Raw genomic sequence first — 22,910 nt, 5'->3', positions numbered from 1 at the left:
GTGTATGTGTGAGTGTGCATGTGCGTGTGTGTGTGTGTGTGTGTGTGTGTCTGTGAGTACGCGCGCGTGTCCGTGTGTATGGGAGAGTATCTGAAATGTCTGTAAATAATATTATCTATGATAGCAAATAGTGTATATAATAAAAAGCAACAGGATTTATCATATTACACAGAGTTTGATTTTATGATTAATGTATGGTATCTCACTTATGTTAAGAGATCTTCAATTTCGAGATAGCTTTTATCTTTAAGCCAATTGATTAGCATTGTCTTACACTCTTTGAGCCTCACAGGGTAGATGTTAATATTTTTATTTACCATATTATATAATCTTGTAGATTGAGCAGTAAACTGTCTTTTTGCATATGCTGTGTTGGTGATAACTACGGGAATTACATTAGGTTTTCTACGTGAAGTGATAGGGTCATTTTTGTACATGGTATTTTTATGTTTCTTTAGTATGACATTTAACACGTAAAGTTTTCTTACTGTCAGTAAGTCACACATTTTATAAAGGTCAGTTGTAGGAAAAGTGAACGGCTTTGAGTACATGACCTTTAACAGTGCCCTCTGGGCCCTTTCGAGTTCAAGGAATTTAGTTTTTGTGGCCCCACCCCAGATCGGTATACAATATGTGAGAACTGATTGAGCCAGAGCAACATAAATTTGATTTAAGACAGTTTTTGTGGCAGCGTGTCTTAGGTTTTTAAACAACCATATTAGTTTACGTGTTCTGGTCATGATGACATCTGTGTGAACATGCCATGTTAGCCTTTGGTCAATCATAATACCAAGGTATTTTGTGTACTCTACTTTTTGTATAAAGGGGCAGGCACAGTTAGGGCTGATTGCACTGTTACAGGTATGTATTTTTATCATAAATGTTGTGTCGGGTTGGGTCCTATTGTATTTTGTAAAACACATGAAGTTCGTTTTACTAGTGTTTAGGGTAAGCAGGTTGTTTTGCAGCCAATGGGCGATCTTGGAAAGTCCTAATTCTGCTGTTTGTCGAGCCTCTTCCCAGGTATTTCCCGAGAACACAACTGCTGTATCATCAGCATAAGAGAAGATAGATGCATTATCAATGTGTAGATTACAGAGCTGGTTGATATACACTAGGAACAGGGTGGGACCCAAGACGCTTCCCTGTGGAACACCATATCCAAGTACCGATTCATCACTAATGTAGTCTCCAATTTTAACTTTTTGAATACGGTTCTGAAGATAACTACCTAGCAGCTGAAGCGGAATTCCTCTTACGCCAATCTTTTCTAGAGATTTTATAAGAACAGGGACAGAAACGGTGTCAAAGGCTTTCATAAGATCCAGAAAAACAGTTACGCATTTTTTGTTTTTGTCTACAACTTTAACTATTTCAGATGAAAGTGCGGCAACAGCATCCTCAGGCGAGAGGCCACGTCGAAAGCCATACTGATTTTTAGATAATATATTAAATTTGTTTAGGTAATTTATCAGACGGTCGTTTATTAGTTTTTCTATTACTTTTGATATGGCCGGTAGGACGGAAATAGGACGATAATTCGAGACACCGCTTCTGTCTCCACTTTTATAAACCGGTGTGACTATGGCCTGCTTCAAAGAGTCTGGAAAGATTCCAGACTTGAAGCAGGAATTGGCCAAGTGGGTAAGTAAAGGAACCACAATAGCACTAGCTTGTTTTAAGAACATAGTGGGGATGCTATCCCAGCCAGGAGCACTAGATGATTTTAGATTAGCAAGGATAATAAAGACTTCGTTTGGGTCTGTGTCATAGAGTACAAAAGAAGAGGTTGTGTAAGTAGATGAGATTGGAGAGGAATGAGGAGATAATTGAGAACTATTTATAATTTTTTCGGCAAGAGATTTTCCAATTTCTGAGAAATAATGATTTACAGCATTAACGGCAAGCAGAGGAGTTGCTTCACTCTCTAATAGATCATTATTGCTACTCCTGGCAGGTTTTCTATGTGTTATTTCATTTACAGCTCTCCAAAGTGTTTTTGAATTTTTACTTGCTTTCATTAACTTGTCTTTATCAAATTTACGTTTTAGCTTTTTAATTAGGTTATTAAGAAAATTGCGGTATCTTTTATAGGTTATTTTGAGTGTAATATTATCGGGGTCTGAGCGAAGCTTCCTCTGCATGTCGTTTCTATTTCTAATACAGCGGAGGATACCGAGGGTAATCCAGGGCTTAATAATGCGGCTGCTTCTGGGCACAAGGGTAGTTATAGTGTTAGATGTGAGACATGACTGAATATTATGTATTATAAAATTAGCGAGTTTATTAGGGTCATAAATATTATATAGCTCAGCCAAGTTGCATTCAGAAAGGGAACTTAGTGCTTTATCAAAATTGGTTGTAGTTATAGTCTTGAGATTTGTTTTAAAGGGATTAGCCCTATTCAATTTTAGCAGAACCATCGCATGGTCTGTGATGGTTGTTTGTAATACAACGACAAGGGCATTTAAATTTAAATTATTTTTACCACTTTTTATGATTATATGGTCGAGACATGTTTTGTCTCTGGTTGGCAGAAGATGTCCTGGTAAAGCACCATGCATCGCTAACATGTTTAAATAATTGAGTCGATTTGTGCGCTCGTAGCATTGCTCGGTAGATTTATGAATGAGGTTAATGTTTATGTCCCCAGTTATTATTAGGTTTTTGCAGGTCATTATAGTTTCAAGATGCGAATTTAAACTATTTATGAATTCATCAGCATTATATATTGAAGGTGACCGATAGATACCCAAAATTTTCATATCCGAAATTGTTACTTCAAGGCAAGACGCGTGTGTTAGTTTTATTTCTCTGACTTGAATGTTATGTGTATTTCTCACATAAATGACCACCCCGTCATTTTGATTAAGATGATTAGTACTGGAGAATTGTAAATAGTTTTCTATTGATGGTACAGGTTTGTCAGGGTGTAGTCTGCATTCGCTAAGAATAATAAGGTCAATATTGAAGTCTAACTGCGCCAGAGTCGTAATGAGGTTATCTAAATTACAATAAATACTCCTAATGTTTTGGGAAATGATAGTGAGATCCGTCAGTGAGAACTTAATATATTTAGTTAAGTCTTCACACTTACATGTCATAGTTTGTGCCACCGAGAGATCATCTATTTCGTGAATTGCCGATAAAGTGCTGTCCATTATGTAGTATTAGTAGAAACTGAATTGGGTATCCTAAATCGTTTAATTTGTAAGAGTGATACATATTTTAGGTATAGGTCTCTAGGACTGTGTATAGCAAAAAATGAGTGTAAGGCCAAAGGTAAGGCGAAAGTGATAGTAGGGTACTTATATCGCAGTTGTAAGTTTTTCGATTGTGTTGTATGTTTAGTGTGGTGGGTAAGTGTGAGTTTACTAGTTTTATACGTTATATTATTAGGATTATGTTTATTAGTTGATATAGATTGCTTATGGTTTAGAGTGGGCTCGAGTGTTGGGACAATGCTTATCCATCGTAACGTAGAAAAACATATAGGTTGTATGGTGTGTTGATGTGTATTATAAGATTGTGTAACATATTTGTAAGTGGCGCTGTGACCAGGACTACATGCGATATGAGATAGTGTCACTATTACATATTGACTCAGTACATAGTTTAGCGTATAAAAAGATGCGTTTCGGATACCAGGAAGACATAAGTTATACAAGGTCAAAATATTTAAAGTTAGGGGAAACTGTGGCTTATAATATAGATTTAAAGTCATTCTGCTACCAGGAGTACATAGGTTGTACACAGTTTTGATGATTACAAGTAACGAAAATAGTGGATATTTGTAAGTGGCGTTGTTACCAGGAGTACATGCGATATGAGATAGTATAATTATTACATTTTGAGTCGGTACGTAGAGGTTACGATGGGCTACATATCGGGTACCAGGGATACATAAGTTATAGAAGAACAATACTATTATAACATTTACATTTTGTGGAAATTGTAGCTTATAATATAGATTTAAGGTGACTCTGCTACCAGGAGTGCATAAGTTACATACAGTTATGATAATCATAGGTAGTACAGATAGTAAGTACTTACAAGATGTGACGTGCATTCGCATTGCAGTGTCGCTTATGTTGCTGTTTATGGGCACAAAAATACATAGGATAAGTGTTATGTAGTACAATGTATACAGTCATGTTTGTAAGAATAAGTTTTGTACTTGCGCCTCACTTTTTATCTGAATTACACGGGATGTTGCACTTTTCCGTACAAATACACGTCCAAAACTGGTCCAGCAGTAAAGGTAGTCTTTAGATTTAGCCAGGTCGCGTGCGAGAAAGCGTAGCCTAGCAGCTTTTGGGGTAAGTTGTTCTGACACATATATAGGGGTATTTTCCTGTTTCGTGTGTCCTAGGTGTTTGGCACAGAGTTTATCGCTAGGGTTTTTCACGTTGTGTTGTTTGCACTTCTGCAGGAGGTCCGACTTGGTGATGGATGTGACTAGTTCTAAGATGATAGGAGCTTTTTGCCTGTCCTCTTGCTTGGCTCGCACCCTATATATATCGGCTATATCGGAAGGTGAGATCACGTGACCAATCGAATCTGAGAGTTTTATGACCATATTTACCAAATCACCGCGGGTCTCTTTTTCAATTTTAGGCACATTTTTTATTTCAATGGTGTTCTTCCTATTTTCTCTTTGTAGATCTTCTACTTTCTCCTCCAGCAGATTGATGTATTCCCTATCTTCTCTTTTCTCAATCTCCAACTTTTCTACTTTCTTCTTTAGTTCGTCCGTTTGAGCCGTCAGAAATGCAATAGATTTTTCGATGTTTTTGTTTGTGTCTTTAATTTCTTGGGTTATAGTTTTTAGCTCTTTTTGTTGGGACAGCATGAGTTCTTTAATCATCTGTCTCATCTCCTCTTTAAAGTTTCCAAGTTCTGTCCCTGGGCTGTCACGGCCTCTTTTTTGGTTACGTTGAGTGACAAAATTGGGTGGAGTGTGGGCTGTGTCGTTATGTTCCATTGACTCCGCGAGCACATTGTGTCCAGCCAGACAGGAGACTGATAGCTAAAAGGCTTCCGTTTTATCCTTTGTGCAGCCAAGTGTATTATTTGGTGTGCAAACGTAGTTGTTCAGAAATAACCACGCGCCGCATTATGCATTTAAATTAAACGAACATTTACCTAAGCATTTGGAAAGGCTCAACATAGATGTTAGTCAATTCAAAACATCGGTACGGTAGGTACGAGTATAACTTCTAGTTATAGTTTTTGTTATACCGCCATGTAACGGCTGATAACAAAAGAATGAGAATTATTTCAGAGCTGTGAAGCATAAGTATAACTTTTTACGATACATTGTTATTATTAGGCAATATATACATGATAATTATTTACAATCACGATGTTAGAATAGGGCCCGTGGTCAGCTTTTTGACGTAGTTTAGATATAAAGTTCGAATAAGACCTTTGGACACGGTTTTTGTCCATTTTTGGAACACAAGTCTCAGTCATTTTTATTAGCTGGGCACAATTTTCAGCTCTCTAAATATTTTAATACACTCAACTACTCAAACAGCCAAAAAAAAACTATCAATCAGCCGACATTGGAAGGTTTGTGGAATTTCGGACTTTCTTACATACAAATAACATGTTATTGGAGTCCAAGAATTGTAATGTATGTCTGCTCAAACTTGTCCATAATACTTGTGTTTGATATTGCCTCGTATTGTAGAATTATTGCTAGTATAGTATCAACCATTGCCTGGTATATCAGTTTTGCTAAAGGGAAAATAACTTTCATCATCCAAACTGAATGATTTCCCTTTGTCATTTCGAGGCATCTTGCAACACTGAGACGTAATGGTCGATTTTTACTGATCAGTGTATTCCGGGGCTCTTACCTTCTAGCAGCATTCCAGACCTATCTTTTTTAATGATCGACAAATGTACGGTTGGTAGCACTTAAAAATTTTGGCGGCATCTCGTTGGCTCATGGAATTCATATAATTAAAATTTAAAAGTTCTTTGAAGTCAATTCATGCTTGCCGTGGTTATTATCTTCGCTGGCCAGCCACTACCACTGTTTCGATTTATAGTCAAGGATGCAATAATTCTATATATAGTAGAAACTGGTACCTTTTCTGTACTAAAATGACCCACTGTGTCCCTTTTCCCCATGTTTAAGATAGAATTTTTAAAATGTACAACACGTTTTCGCAGAGTTTCTTGTTTCGACTCCATTCTAACAAAAACAAATGTTTGAAAAAATAAAACATTTGAAATTCAAGAATCTCAAAAGAACTAGCAACAACTTTATTAACATTTTTTGTTTATGTACATAGTTTTGTTTATAAATCTACAGAAAATCATTCTCATTTTTTGTTATCACCCGTTAGGTCGTACAATAAGATGGAATTAGAATGAAATTATGTAATGCTCTCTGGTAACATTGCGTTTTGGGATTTTTCATTGTATGAAGATTTAGTATACAATTGGTACTGCCTTTGTACTTACTTGAACAACTATCATTTCATTAAATTATTATCATTTAAAAAAAAAATATCATTAAAAATCCTACCTGTGTGACAATAAATGAAAACATGTCCTTTCTTTTTATGACAAAATATGTCATATTTGATGCCACTATTAAGTATCGATCCCGATGTTCCCTTACCAGACGTGATGAGGCTCACCTTCTAATTAGGTATATGATCCGTGAGCGAGTAATTTTCTCGAGATTATCTTTCTCGAATAATATGACCCGAATCTCACGGAATATAGTAATATAGTACCTACTTACACGAGCCTCGGGAATAAATGGGCCCCTGTCTCGTTATACCATGTTATACTTTCTTAAGATATTTTTTGGCGTTAAGGTAAGGAAAAGCCCGATTTCTTAATGCCTACTAATATTTAATGGGATTCACTCACAGAATTTTTTTTAGGGTTCCGTAGTCAACTAGGAACCCGTATAATTTCTGTCTGTCCGTCCGTCCGTGGCTTTGCTCTGTGATCGTTAGTGCTGGATATGTGCAATTTGGCATGCATACATAAATCATACAAGGCGACAGAACGGTAAAACAAAACCTCTAAAAAAATTTTTTTTGGGGTACCTCCTATACAAATATTTGTTTAAAATTTAATTTTTGGCTTTAACCTAATGATGTGGAGTATTGAATATGTGATATATGTACTTAGGGTAGACTCAACTAACAAGGAAGGGTACCCAACTGTCCGACTCCGATTTGATTCATTTTGATAATATATGTTATAGAGTAGTCTAAAATAACGGACACGTATTTTTTTTAGCTGCCCAAACTCAACCTATTGGGAGAAATTGTCCTCCAAAGTACTAAAAAGTTACTAAATCTAACTCCTATAGAAAGTGATGCTCAAGCAACTTGCTAGTTAATGGCTGGTTTGAGTATATGTTTGAAAGCAGCAAAAAATAATGAGCACGTGTTTTGTTATATCGGCTAAAACTCTTTTTTTCCAAAAAAAAATCGACATTCGAAGTTTTATAATATCTTATCACTATAGTTACACATAAAGACGGGCGTTTTTTTTAGGAAAACTTGAGTTTAAGCAGATATAACAAAACACGTGTACATTATTTTTTCCTGCTCTCAAACATATACTCAAACAAGCCATTAACTAGCAAGTTGCTTGAGCATCACTTTCTATAGGAGTTAGAAGATTTAGTAACTTTTTAGTACTTTGGAGGACAATTTCTCCCAATAGGTTGAGTTTGGGCAGCTAAAAAAAAATACGTGTCTGTTATTTTAGACTACTCTATAACATATATAAAAAAGGAATCAAATCGGAGTCGGACAGTTGGGTACCCTTCCTTTTAAGTACGAAAATATCATGTGGGTAATCATGTTAAAACCAGTTCTGAAATAAACGCCGTATGAACAACGCTGTATTCCGTTACGTTACGTTATGAATACGGGTATCCAAAAACGCTAATAACCATTTTGATTTCCAAAAATATTAACTTTATCAAAAAATGGTTATTGGCGTTTTTGGAGACTCGACCAATAGAAACATGGGTCCAAAAATATGAAAAAATTGTAAAACAAAAGCTTAATAAAATACTTTAAATAAAAAATACCATTTTTAGGTTGCAAAGTCTTTTATCTTCTCGGTAAAAAGAAGACGTAAAAGCGCTGCGAAGGTAGGTACTCCCTGTATGCTTGTAATTTACATGATACTTACTAATAGACCCCGTTTAGCTTATTCTGATAGAATGGTTACTACGAAACCCTACACTGAACATAATCCGACATGTTCTTGACACTTTTTATACTAGTGCTTTACTTACCTACCTTTCATTATGTTCCTCTTCGTATTATTGATTGTGTGGTTCAACATAACTATCGTCAGTTCATTTGCGTCGCAAAAAATGATGTAGAAACTAGTTAGGAAACCAATTACAAAAAATAATTATTTTATTGTTTCACGCAAGGAGTTGTGCCGCGCCGAGAGTTGTTTGTGCCCGTACAAGGAGTGCAAGCGCTTACTGAGCGGGTTTTTATTAATCCCGCCGGTCTGTAACTACAGCTTATCGGTGTTGAATAGATTTTGTTTTCTAGGAGTTAGGATCCTATTGTTGTAATTTTTTCTTGGGGCGAATAAAATATTGCTAGATAATCAGGAATAGAAAAAAAACGTAATCATAAAATGTTTGATTATAAATTAAATTTATTTCCGACCACCTATTTACATAATACTGAAATATCCATTCTGGTTTTCATCAGCAGTTCCATTTCACCAAATAGCACTGTTTATTCAAATGCTTCTTTATTTTAGGTAAATATTAAAAATAGCTATAAGTATGCTTTTAAGATTTGTGGAGTTCCCTTAATTCCTCGTGGAACCCATGATTCAAACTCGACCTTTACAAACATGTTGTTTAAAAACCTAACTTAACAAAAGAGGACAAATCGTCAAACAAAATACACGCGTCGTTCTGAACCCCTAGTGTAAATTTATTCGACAGCGTGACCTGACGTACGCGCTTGTATTAAGTCTCATTTTGCATGGGATATTGACTTTCCAAAACGTCCCGCTTGGCGCACTGTTTCTAAATCCCATACAAAATGAGACTTAACGCAAACGCGTACGTCACGTCACGCTGTCGAATAAATTTACACTAGAGGTACTGGTCTTTATCGGCAGTTACAAATTTTACTTTTTCAACGTACATATTTGATTTATACCTACTTACATGAAAAAAAATCACTTTCATCTACATTACTACAAAATTTGACTTCCTTCGATTCGTCATGGTTTATAGAACAAACAATAAAAAAACATACAACCGAATTGAATACCTTCCTCTTCTGGAATTTCAAAGTAGGATAAAATAATTTGACAAAGGTTGACAGCTTAGTAGCCATTCTTTGGCAGTCACCCTTATAACTTTTCAAATTATACAGAAAAATATTTGAGAATGGATAAGATTGTTATGTGTAAATTAGACCCGTCTGCGTATATCGCAGCATTGTAGCAATAAGTATAATAATTTTACAAAAACTTAACACAGAACTTAACTATGATTGTATGTTGTTTCAGATGAAAATGACTTTTATTACTCACCGATAGAAAAAAACTTTGCTCAAGTTCAACCGCCTCTGTTCCCGAGTCGACCACCGACGTTCTACGAACACGGGGACTCTTTCCGAGTGCCACAGCCGCAACAACCTCTCTACAATGAAGGCTATGTCAGGTTCCCTAGCCCAAATTACAATCAGAACCCGTCACCTTTCCAATTACCGACGGGTAGGAGTCAATCTGGAGGCCAATATTATGTCAATCAACCTGAGTACACTCCTCAGCAACGCCAAAAGTACAGGCCAGCGCTACCTCATAATTACCAAATTGTACACCCAGCTTCAACTAAACGACCTAACGTATCTCAGATACATTCCATAGCATATCAAAATGACCCATCAAAACCAGAAACATTTTTGGGTCAAATAACAATAAATAATCCTGACATTGATTATTTGCAAAATACGCGTTTCAAAAATATACCTTTTGACGGCAATAGTCTAAAAAGTAATGGTCAAAGTGGACACATTGCTCATGATGAAGATATTGACAATGATAATCAAGATCTATTCGATCTTCATAGGGTTACCACTTACAATCCAAACAAGATAATCCCTAAGATAAAACAAAATGTGAAACCGAATGCTGCACGGTTTACTCACTACGAGCATTCAGAATTAGAAGAGAACACTGACTTGGGCAATGTTCCGGGAAAACTATTTTCGAGGAACAACAACCTCAGGCAACCAAATTCAGAATCAAGTCCTTATCATGCTTCATCTACAGAATATAAAGGACTTTTAGATTTGGAGCCATTACTTGAAGAAGATATCAGTGATATCAGTTCGTTTAGAGAACTAATGAAAAATACACAAGGTTCGTTTGACGTTCAAGTAATAAAGTCGAACAATAGCAAATTTGCAGAAGTTTCAGATGATAGCAAGCCAGATGCTTCTTCTATGAATGAAGGTAATGTACACAAAGAGGCTTCAGTTAAATTATTATCAGAAGTACGTAACCCACCTACAGTTCTTGCTCCATCAACAACAACAGTTAAAGAAAATTTAAGTTCTCACGAAGAGAACAGTAGCGAGGAAGCACTGGCTGATTCAGAATATGAGGACGTTTATTATGATGAACCAGAAAGCATCGAAGTGCAACATACCACTAAACCACCTCAACATATAAATCACCATACGGAAACGACTACGTCCAATATTTATGATGAATACGATGCTTCCGAGGAACCAGAAAATACAACCTATGAAACTAATACAACTGTTACTGAGTCATTTGATGTGTTAGTAATGAAACCAGATAACAACACTATGGTAGAAGATGATAATTTCAAGCAATTTGTTGACACACCTGTTACAGACCAAACTGATGATTTATCAAACAATGATACTATAGTTAACAACAATATGACGAGCTCTGAAGAAGAGCTTACATCTTTAGAAACTCCTTCCATTCTTGGCCAAGAAGTAGTATCCGTTGTGACTACGAAAAGCGTAGTAAACGGGACAATATCTATACAAGACGTTACATATGCACCAAGTACCAAAAAGATAGGCGCAATTACAGAAACCATATTTATGGCCGACAATAATAACAATGATACATCTTTGCCAGTCACTACTGAAAATTGGGTAGTAGTGGCTTCAGTACAGACAAGTCGGAGTGTTTCCGGGGCGAGATTCTTACCATTCCCGACTGTTGAACAAGAAGAAAAAAAACAAGTACTCACCGATGAAAAGGATGAAAATGATGAAAGCGTTGAAGAAGACGAGGAAAATATTACACAAGATCCACGAGAACAAGTAAGTGGATTAATTGCCAGCTCGTCTACAGAAAATATAAATGATAAACTTGACAGTATCCAATCTGAATTATCAAGTGCTGTGCTTTCGGGCTCGTTGGATAAAGCAAACAAGAATATTGAGTTGATAACAGAAGCCACGACAGAACTGACAACCACATCGTCTACAACAACTACTACGTCATCTTTGAATATATTTACTTTAAAAAGTACACAAGTTCCAGTAACGACAGAGCGATCAGCCCCGGAACCTTTACCAGTTATGATCAAAAAGTTTACTCCACGTGTTACTACTTCCACCACACCGAAACCTAGAAAAAAGCCGTCATTGGTGACTGTGATGGATGATTTGACAGGACTGCTACCTCCTGGCTATAAACCTAGATTATCTTATAAAGACAAACGCACTAGCTCCACCACTACTACCACAACACCTGCACCTACTTCTACCACGGAAGAACCAGTCGTAAACAATACGCAAGGTCGTTCATCGGGCATAAGTTCTAAGAACAAAGTTATACTTCTAGATATCAAATCTCTTCGGCCTAAGGAATATAAACCTAAAGAAAATAAACCTCAAGAAGAAGGTTCAAAACATGTGCCAAGCGATGGATTAAGTAAGTTATTGCCACCGGGATACAAATTCCCTGCAAGTGAAGAAAGCACTAGTAAAGAATCTAGCAAACTAGATATTTTGGACAAAGTGCAAAAGGTAGACATCTCTGCATTCTTACCTAAAGATTTTAAATTGAATTCATCAACAGATGACCCCAAAAAGGAAGTACCTGTAAAGGCTACGCCAGTGGATATATTGGCGCTCTTACCACCTGGATTTAAGTTAAACAAAACTGATAACAATAAGAGCGGTAATCCATTGGATAGTATTAAAATTGCAGATATTTCTAATTTGCTTCCACCTGGCTTCAATATGAATAATAGTGAAGAAACTGCGGCGCCCAGTTCAACTACGAAAGCTCCTGGGGGAATTAAACTAGTGTTCCCATCACGGCCAGGAAGCAAACCCGCAAGAAAAACTACGCCCAGGCCCAGTGGCGAGAGTGGACCAATTCCAGTTACTCCCAAGATCCAGAAAGGTTGGCCAACAAGGTAATTGAGAAACAAATGTAAAATAAGAGTTCGTTAAACGTATACTATATCTTCTTTGTTATTGTCTCCTTTTGTCCCTCTCATTAAGACGCAAAGCTAGCAGTTTAAAAAAATTGTAGCGCATTTTTGTAGAGGTATTTTTCGACATGAAAAATTACGAACTTAGGTCTAAAACATACCTACCATTAATTTTTTTTAACAATTTATGCACTATAGCCACTCGTACATAAAATGTGAATGAATGTGAGATTTGCTTCTAAGATACGTAATTTTAGTTTTGATGGAACTCATCATTTACTTTTTTTGTAAAATAAAACAACGTATAAATTCTATAACAATGATATCCAAGATCCCGGCACGCACGCACTTCCGTCCGCCTAATGATCAACGAGCTGCGTCTTGATAAGGACCTGTACCCCTAGTGTAAATAAATTCGATTTCCAAACGTGACGTACGCGTTTGCGTTTAGTCTCATTTTGTATTGGATTTCGAAAGAGCGCGCCAAGCGGGACGTTTTGGAAACTCAAAATCCTATACAAAATGAGACTTAACGCAAACGCGTTCGTCACGTTATGATGTCGATCAAAGTTACACTAGGGGTACAGAACTCACTGCACCTTAACGCTTTTCAAACGTTCTGTGTGGTACGAGACAAATTCGATTCGTGCCTTAGTGACAATCTACTCGTACATTGTTTTCTTTTACTTACTAAATGCATCTCTTAAATATATTAAAAAACAATACATATTAAATATTATATAAGGCTATTTTGTCTACTTGTTCACGGTTCTTCTTCATATCGTAGAGCATCAACTGAGTTTACCGGCTGGCCCACTCCATCTACGACACCGTTTTCGATTGAAAAGTTGCTGGAGGCTCAGAGGAACGCGACAGCTACCAGTCCTTCTCCCGAGTTGAGCACCGAGCCGACCACCCGCCGCGTCGTCAGCACCACGACGACGACGCCTGCGCCGCCGCCCTCCACCACTCCTGGCGTATGCCGCCATGAATGTGATATTGCTGCTACTATCAAAATTGTTTCCGGTATGTTTAAGACATTTACAATAATTTACTAAGAAATGATTGTCATTTATGTCAAGTTCATACGTAGGGCTATCTGTCTCCTAATTCTTCATCTAAAAAACTACCATACATCGTTAAACACTAGAACTTAAAGTTAATTTTTTTAGCATTAGAAAAAAAGGTAAACAATCTTGACGTGTCTTTTTATTGAAACTTATATTGAAAAACGCTTAAAAAAAATGTTTTTACTTATGTAAGCAAAATAATGTAAATAATCGTTTATGATTTATGATTTTTGACACATTTGCTGTGATTTATTTTTCAATAGTGTTTTTTTTTTAAATAAAAATACACGACAAGGTCGCTTACCTTGATACGCTTATTTCTAATGTAAAAAAAATTTGGTCTTCATCTATATATAGGTAATTTACCTTTATTATCGTCATTCTCAATGAAACGAGTTAGGTGGCTAATAGTTACGTAATAAAATGCTATTAAACAGATTACTATGTAAGTAGTATGAAACACTGTAATATTGACAAAGACGAAAATATTTTTTCACGTCAGCAGCTCGAACAAGGGTAATTTGCTGCTTAAAAACAGTGAGCAAAATCGCATTTTGCTCACTGAGTGAGACAAAATAACATTCAAGTGACCTTTAGATTCGAATGTCATTTCAACGTGCGGGGCCTAATACAAGTTCGAAATATTTGGATTCTATTTTCTTTATCCCTTTCACGTCATTAGCAAAGAGAAAGAGACAAAAAAATTGCATACGTAATTCAACGGTATATAGACGGTTTATAATAGACCCCCGAAATAAGTCAGACCGCATCGTTCCAAAACACCCTACGAGTCTTCATTCGTAATAATTAATTAATGAAATAAAAGTTTAAAATTTAATAAAACACCATATTTTACGTATTTTATTATACAATCAAAACAATGAACTTATACAAATTTACGCAATTGTTACGCAGTAAATAATTCTACTTAACTACTTTTAACGATCTCTACTATAGTTGACAAATAGTAGTATCCGCAATTCGGACCGTATCTTACAAAGTTTTTTTTTTACAAAAAAAAGTTGTCGTATGAACTGTCAATTGATGTTCGTTAATTCATTAAATTTCGTATTGTTTTATTGAAATTTCTTTCGTTTTGTTTTATTGCGGTAATTAAAGTTAATTGTTAGAATACCTTCAGAAAACATGAGTGAAATAGTGTTCTGTCCGTCTGGATTACATTTTTTCAGGTTGTATTTTTTGATGGCTGACTGACGTGAAATTTTTTGTGTACTACACGAGATCAAAGTTATTTACATCTCGTGCGCTTTTGAGTCCCTTACTACGCTCAAGATTCTAAATTAGATTCACGAGCGTAGCGAGTATTATTATTAGATTCTAAATTAGATTCACGAGAGTATTATAGAATCTTTCGCTTGCACGGGACTCAAAACAAGCACTCGATGAAATATCAAAGTTTGCTCTCTTGTTGTACAAATAACTATTCCTCAGTCTCCCAATGACCACGAACGCTATAAGCATCGGGATGTATCCATAACACGCGATATAATCAGTTTAATTAGTTTCATTTCATGAATAAATATCGCGGTAACCCAAAACAATACTAGGCAAATAGCTATTACTTGCAATAGGAATACAATAATGTGCGGAATAAAGTTAAATATATAATATAACATAATGAGCGAAAATAGAGAAAGTATATAATACGAGTATTATACAATAAATTAATAATGTAAGAGTCATTTTGCTATTATTTCTTTTCAGGCGTAACATGGGTACCAGAGTTATTAGACCATCATACCGAAGAATGGCAAAGATTGGCCGAGGAAGTAAAACAAGAGGTAAAAATTATAGCTACTCACTTTTTGTGCTCCACTTATTTTAAAAGCAATAATACTCGTATAGTAAAACAACCTTGACTCATTTTAAAATTTCAAAATTAACTAGTTATGATCCATTATATCATACCACTTACTTTAATAATTAATCACGCTTCGTTGCAGTTACATTTTACCACTTTATTTAAAGCAGCCTTATGTATGAACATAGTAAAGTTTTTTTCTATGAAATTATGCAAGTCCTATATTATATGCCTAATAACCATAATAATTTCTTGCAGCTCAATTCTGTATACTCGAAATCTAACCTTCTCAGCAAATGGTACAAAGGAATAAGGATTGACGGTTTCAGTAAAGGTTCCGTACTCGTGGACTATTTCATCGAGCTGAATGATGTAGAAAAGAGAGTGGACACGTTAGAATTAAAGAAACTCTTTCACAAATCTTTACATGAGGCTAAGCCAGGTTCCGTCATGGAGACCGTCCCTGAGGAACCGCAGGAGCTGGACCCAGACGTGATGCTGGGTGATCAACCCGATGAAGATAGAATGAAGAAAAGCAATGAAAAGATGACTAAATCTATCGACAAATCTGCTGGGAAATTAGAAATTGGTAAATTCGTTATGGATCCTGCGTACACGGAATTCATAGGTTTGTTATAATAATTTAATGTTTTATCGTTCGTAGTAATATTGCTAGTCATATTGATTATAAATTATTCACTCGCTGACTAATATTTGACAAAAGTAACCACATAGTGATTAAGAAACAACTGACATGCTTTTTTATTTCAGTACTGCCAAAACGAGAGGAACCGACGCTTGTCATCCCAGATGAGGAATCCTTCTTGCCGCAGTGGGGAATCGCAGTTATTGTTATAGCGATGGCATCTTTACTATTTGTCATTATATTTGGTGTCACCGTTGTAAGTTTCATTTTCCTTGTTATTTTGAAGACTTTCATTTTGGCATCAATATAAGAGGCAACAGGAGTGGTCATTTCTCCATACAAACGTACTCGACTGTTTCTTCCGTAGTTTTTGAAGCTAGAGCAATAATTTTTTCAACACATTATTATTATTAATATATGTGTTTGACTGTTTTTTTTGATATTTTTGTTTCTTAAAGCGCTAGTACACTTCAATATTCGCAAAAACAGCCTAATTTACTATAACGCAAAGAAAATCATGGTATTCAAAACTGATATCAATTAGACTGAAAAGCAAAACAGTCCGTCACAGATAATTTCATTTTCAATTACCATTTAGATCTCAACATTTCGTTATATTTGGTAAATTTTTGGAGAAGGGAACAGTCGAGTACGAAACATCGTTTTTTTTTAAATGTATAGGGTGAAATCACCAAAAGATGACCAGTTAAGCGACAACCCCAAATTTAGATTTTTTTTACATATATTGTAACTTATTTTTAACAACTTTAATTTTTTAATATGATTCAGCATATAATCTAGATTAGAATTAATTATTCCAAATGCTCATATTGTAATTCAGTATTTTTATAAAAAATATTATATGATGAAATAGGGCAAAATGCCCTATCTCTGAACGTTTTGACCCCAAAAGTTGAACCAGTATAAAACCAAAATCAAGTACCCTAATATTGGACGACAATGAACTATAGGTAGTATAGATATAGTGTAACTTTGTCCCTTTTGTTAAATTCTGACCACTGAGCTATTATAATCGGTAGCGAAATAAAGTTCTATAAAATCGCAGTTTAAATTATTTGTGCCAGGAGGAGAAAAAAATGCCCTAGGTGGAATTTTTCTCCAAGAAGAAAATATGATCCTCAAATAAATTAAAACGACTCAATGAATTAAGTTCTACACTTTTTATTTTTAAATTTGTAGTTGTAAATAATATAAAAAAGTAATTAAGCTACCGGTTAAAGATATAAAATTCACTATTTTTACAATTAAACATTATTGTTCAGTGTTGAAAATGCTACCCAACACATGAACGAACAAATTACTTAGTTCAAGTTTTGGACACGGTATTGAAGAAATGAACTATCAAAATTAATGCGAAATGCATGTATTGGAATTGAGCCCAAAAGACGAACTAATAAATTATCATAGTTCATCTTTTAGGGATAAGATTTTTAGGTGAACAGCCCATACTAAATTAAAAAAAAATCATTTATTTCAGAATACATTAGGTTCCATATTATGGTTAGTAATACTTAATAACTATGTTAGGCTATTGTAACAAGGATGCAAACAAAACAGAACATTAAATTTATAAAATTACCATTCCATTATCCACAGCCTCATGAATCTCTTGGCATCCTCATGACATGCAGATCTATGAAACGGCCGAGGACGGCCCAGTCCAACCTGTCCGCGATCATTTGCAAGATACTGTTGCCGCTCCCTCGCACACGTCGAAAATTGAAATAACCGGGTTAAATAAATAAAAGCTTTGTTCATCTTTTGGTCAAAAAATCAAGGCCTAGCCAGCTATCAATTTAAAACATAAATTATGCGTCTACCTTTTAAAAAACAAGCCCTTGCCCAAAAGTTGACCGCCGTTCATCTATTGGCTTAAGCATACAATATTGGAACCATAACTAGAACTGCAAATATTTTAATAAAATAAGATAAAATACGCAATACTTGATAACAAAACCGTTAGAGGAATTAGTCTAGAATCTTTTCTGTGTAAAATCATGTAAGTAAATGCATAATTCAGTTTTATACGCAATTATAAGCTTATACTTTGAAGCGCTAATCTTATTAGGATCTCCATATAAATGGCTATTTTGGCGTGGACCGCACATTTGACGACCGCTCTCAGCCACACGCACAATTGTAGGGGAGTTTAAATGTCAGCCTCGGCAAAGTATTGCCGCGTTAGGAAAAAATACCCTTAGGTGCGTAAAATAATTCACGATTTAATTATATCGATTTTAAGGCCAAATGTTCACCTTTTGGGGGCCGGTCATCTTTTGGTGCAGATTTACCTACGCAGGATTTTTCCCTAACCTGGCGTTGTCCTTATCGCACTAGTTTTAGGAACAGAAGCGGCTCCTAAAACTAGTGCGATAAGGCGCACTAGTTTTAGGAGCCGCTTCCATTAGCGTGACGGATATATTCACCCATAATATTTAAATCTCAGCTCCCGTATCCTCTTAATATATGTCATTTTGTTATCATTCGACTGTGCTTCTCGCTCATGCCAATACATGAACGGACAAGTAGGATCGAAATGGGCGCGCGAATGATTACTAACTGACATCATTTAAATATAATTAGATGTCAAAACGTACGTTGGAATTGGCCTCCAGGTATCTAATGTTTTTTTATACTAGCAGCGTCATGAAAGCTATTCGAAATAATGAATAGCCGGCTGGTGGTTCGCCGGCGGCCCGTGGTCCGAAACATCAAATAAATTTTTGTGGGCCGTCGTAATACAGTTTCATTTGTTTTAATGACCCTCAGTGCTAAGCAACTAATAAAAAAATAGTTAAAACATAATGTTTGTATTTTAGTTAGTGAATCGGCAGAAAAGCTCCAAAGCCAAGCAGCCCATACCGCTCAGTGAGGACATGCTGCGCGAGTTGGATAAGAGTCACATGGGAGGTTTCGACGACATGCACCAAATGAAGGAACGTGATCTACCTTATTTGCCTTCAGGAAAGGTTAATGCCACAAAATACTTTTACTTCTGAACAACTTCTTTAAATATAAATATGATAGGCATCAATGTGTGACTCAATATCGTTTTTTGCAACTATTGTGATTATCATAGTTAAAATAAATATACTCTAATAAGTCTACTACATTCTTGTATAAATGTTGGCATTATTTAAAATATGAAAATAAATAAGATTGCTTAATGAGCACAATATAATATGCTCTAACGCATTAGTTGGCATTACTTGTCGGTAATTCCTTGATTATAAGGATGAAAAAGACCGTCCTTGGTTGTCAGCTGTAACTTATCAAGTATTTAATAACGGTTTACGCTACACATTATGAAGGGATGATGAATGTGGTGGAAGAAAAAGGGGTTGGGAAAGGGTTTGCGAAGTGAGTCAGTAGTCTCGGGCTTTTTCATAACGTAATTACCTACTCGTCACGTTATACAATTTAGGGGATTATGGGGTAAACATTATTCTTAAAATATATCGAATAAGCTGTTTATGAGATAAACACGGATGGGGAAAGTGATCTAATAAAAAAAGTGGGTAGGTAAGGGCGTAGTAGAACAAATAGATAAATAATATTCGATTTTAAGCTAACGTGGTCATTTACACAATAAATGTTATTGAAAACAGGATATATGAATTTAAGAGCTATGAATGTTTAACCACGAATGTAATGTAATTTTTGGTGACCGGTCCGGCCTAGTCGGTAGTGACCCTGCCTATGAAGCTAATAGTCCCGGGTTCGAATCCCGGTAAGGGCATATATATTTGTGTGATGAGCACAGATATTTGTTCCTGAGTCATGGATGTTTTCTATATATTTAAGTATTTGTATATTATATATACCGTTGTCTGAGTACCCACAACACAAGCCTTCTTGGCTTACCGTGGGACTTGGTCAATTTGTGTAAGAATGTCTGTATAATATTTATTTATTTATATTTAATGTAAATAGCGTTGTACGGCTCTGTTCACTATAGGTAAATTCGTGCCAAAACTTGACATATCAATTCAGTTATTACAAAACAAAATCTATAGCGCCGTGCAGCGCCTTCTTCTTTAGCCATCAAATAGGGGACACGGTGCTTTCTTTAAACTTTACACATCTTATACAATCAATGAATATTTTATATTTTACTAAGACAAATGTAGTTTAATATGTCTATACTAGACATTTTTTTAAAGTATGTGTCCCATAAGCTCCCAATTAGTACGTACAGTTAGACAAACAATGGTAATCCTTATAAGTAGTATAAATATATTTTGATTTTTACTAACTTAAACCATTACGTACCCATTATACTATTTTTTTAATGACAGCGAATGTCGACGGCGTTCATCGAGCAGTTGGCGTTCCCGACGCCGGGCGACTCGTGGCGCTCCGAGTGGACGCCGCAGCTGCAGAAGTACATGCAGCACTACACGCCAGACTCTGGACGCGGCTCGCAAATCTATGGCGCAGGAGGCAACGCTTACGGGTGAGCTGCAAAGACAAGGAAAAATAATGATGAATCCATTTGTAGTTTGTAATTCTTAGGCAGTTTTATTTTTAAGCGGCGTGTGACACTTGTAGACTGATTTTCATAATATTACTCCTTAATAAGTCCATAATAATGTAAGTATATTCGAGTATGAGTATATTAGGTTACTATGAAGAGATTATTGTGAAGCAGTCATTAAGGAGTACATGTTTTTGGCTCTAATCATTTAAATAATATAAAAAGTAATTTTGGGAGAGGTTACTCAAATACATTTGACTTGTTCACCGAATCTGCACATAACTTTTGGGAACTAAAACATCAAATTTTAAAACAGATCAACTTCATGACAATAAAACGTACCTACATTTAAGTACCTATATTTATTTATAAAATTTTCAACACTTGACCTAATGCTTTTTATTAGTTTATATTCATTTTCAAGAAGTGCCAAATACGAGTATCATATTAAGGTTTACTTGTGTCTGTGTGTGTGCTTACTGAGCGCTTAACTAACACGAATCCATATTTGTACCGCCGTAGCGCGGCGACAAAGAGTCTGAAACGTTGTTTTGTTGGCAGCTACGGCGGCGGATCGCAGATTTACGGGCAGACGGGCGGCTCCCAGGTATACGGGTACACGGGCGAGTACCCGCGCTCGCACTACTCGCGCCGGCGCTCCGACTACGACACCAACTTCTAGAATATCTCCCTTGGAGCCACTCCTTAAATAAGAGACCTCTTGACTCAATCTTGACAATACCCCTTTCATGTATTGATCACACTGATTTTATGTTATAGCCAGGACAGTTATGTCCACTAGTTCTGGGAACCATCGGGACATAAACCCGACGACTCCTTTGTCAGTCAGTAAGTTTCATCCCGTTCTACCATAGACATCCTCTTTATTTATTGTAATTATTAGTTCCAGGCGGTCAATAACTATTATCCTAGCACCAAAATCGACCTCTTCAAAATATACCTACTACTAAATAACAATTTAAAAAGTTTTACAGTACGAATTGGGATATCCATAGTTATATATTACTATACATAAGCTTTTTAGACCGGCCTATAAAGTATTAAAACAGTGCCACGAATATTAAATTGAAATCATTTTTTCGAGGTAACGTATTTAATCGATTAATAAAGAATTTAGCTGCCAAATTTTTCGTAACTGTATATTTACGACTGATTGTGAAATGTAAATAAGTAGCATTAAGTACTCACCAAGATAATGTAAGTAAAGACAAGACGGTGTAATAACGAAATTATTTCTGTAGATATCTCTATGCATACCTATATTTGCTCAGACAAGTAGTGGAGCGCCTGTGGATAGAATGCAAGCGTGAAACGCATAATTGTGCCAAATATTCATGGGAAGTGCTTAGATTGCACCTATGAGTAGTTAACGAGCGCATCACGAGCGCGTGAGTTGTTTGAGCTTGTGTACGGGGTGCGCATGAGCTTCGATGTTGTAGAAGAGATGGATCGGATGGTCTTGTATTGTTGAATCATTGAAGCTGGCGCGTAGACTGTAAGTGGCTGCCACATCGCTCTGGCCCCGTACTCGTTCGACGAATCAACTTCTATTCACTACCTAGTTAAGTGTTTACCCCTTGATAACAGTCAATTTTAAAAATTGTTACTATCAAAGAGATCATTGTTCGTACCTATTCATACAATTATTGTGTCCCTACCTATTTAACTAGGTATAAATAGACATCGGTTAATCATAAATAACTTATCAATATTCGTAACAATATTTTAAAACTAAGGTTTCCTTCATATTACGTGTCTCAATGTTATAATGTCATCGTATAAATGTTTATTGTAAATCCATTTTTATTATTATTATCTTTTAGACAACTGGGTACGCACCTGCATGAAAATTGATGTATATAAACCATTTTTGTACATGTAGTATTTTAATTTAGTTTATTAGAATTAGATACAAATTTAACCTCTAAGACCCTGGAGTATATAGACTTAATAAATATGAAACATATTTCCTTGTTTGTCCATTCTTTATCTAATACTATCTGCTTACTTATAAACCTACCTTTATAGAGAGCCTGGGTCAATTTTAGGGCAACACAGGGCGTTTTAAGGCCCCGTGGATTCAGGGGGCTTACCGCGAAAACTGAAATTCGCAAGTTACGGAGCTTTTCTCTTTTACTCTCACTAAGACGTAATTAGAGTGATGGAGAAAAATGCCCGCAATTGACGAACATCGATTTTCGCGGTTAAGATAAAGATAAAGATAGTTTATTATTCAAGTAAGCATATTACAATGCGCTTATGAACGTCAAATAAAGCTACACCGGCTCTAACCCTACACCTCTGACCCGAGAAGATTTAAATCCCCCTTCAATTGGAGGAGGGTATCCCAACCTGGACCAGCAAGAAACTCGGTGGGACACATGTTTTCA

General features: G+C 35.9%; 1 protein-coding gene across 1 annotated transcript in view; it reads left to right on the top strand.

Moving 5' to 3' along the window:
• Window positions 1–22,486, top strand: part of LOC133522395 (mucin-4) — an 81,320-nt gene extending 58,834 nt beyond the window's left edge. The window contains exons 3-10 of the mRNA XM_061857720.1: window positions 9,541–12,445; window positions 13,251–13,489; window positions 15,259–15,335; window positions 15,614–15,983; window positions 16,127–16,257; window positions 18,842–18,991; window positions 20,321–20,478; window positions 21,061–22,486. Coding sequence (XP_061713704.1) covers window positions 9,541–12,445; window positions 13,251–13,489; window positions 15,259–15,335; window positions 15,614–15,983; window positions 16,127–16,257; window positions 18,842–18,991; window positions 20,321–20,478; window positions 21,061–21,181 — 4,151 coding nt within the window. The 3' untranslated portion in view covers window positions 21,182–22,486. The remainder of the gene's footprint in view (window positions 1–9,540; window positions 12,446–13,250; window positions 13,490–15,258; window positions 15,336–15,613; window positions 15,984–16,126; window positions 16,258–18,841; window positions 18,992–20,320; window positions 20,479–21,060) is intronic.
• Window positions 22,487–22,910: the final 424 nt, after the last annotated feature.

Source organism: Cydia pomonella, chromosome 1, assembly GCF_033807575.1.
Source record: "Cydia pomonella isolate Wapato2018A chromosome 1, ilCydPomo1, whole genome shotgun sequence".
Lineage (NCBI taxonomy): Eukaryota > Metazoa > Arthropoda > Insecta > Lepidoptera > Tortricidae > Cydia > Cydia pomonella.
This window is presented reverse-complemented; position numbering and strand designations above follow the sequence as displayed.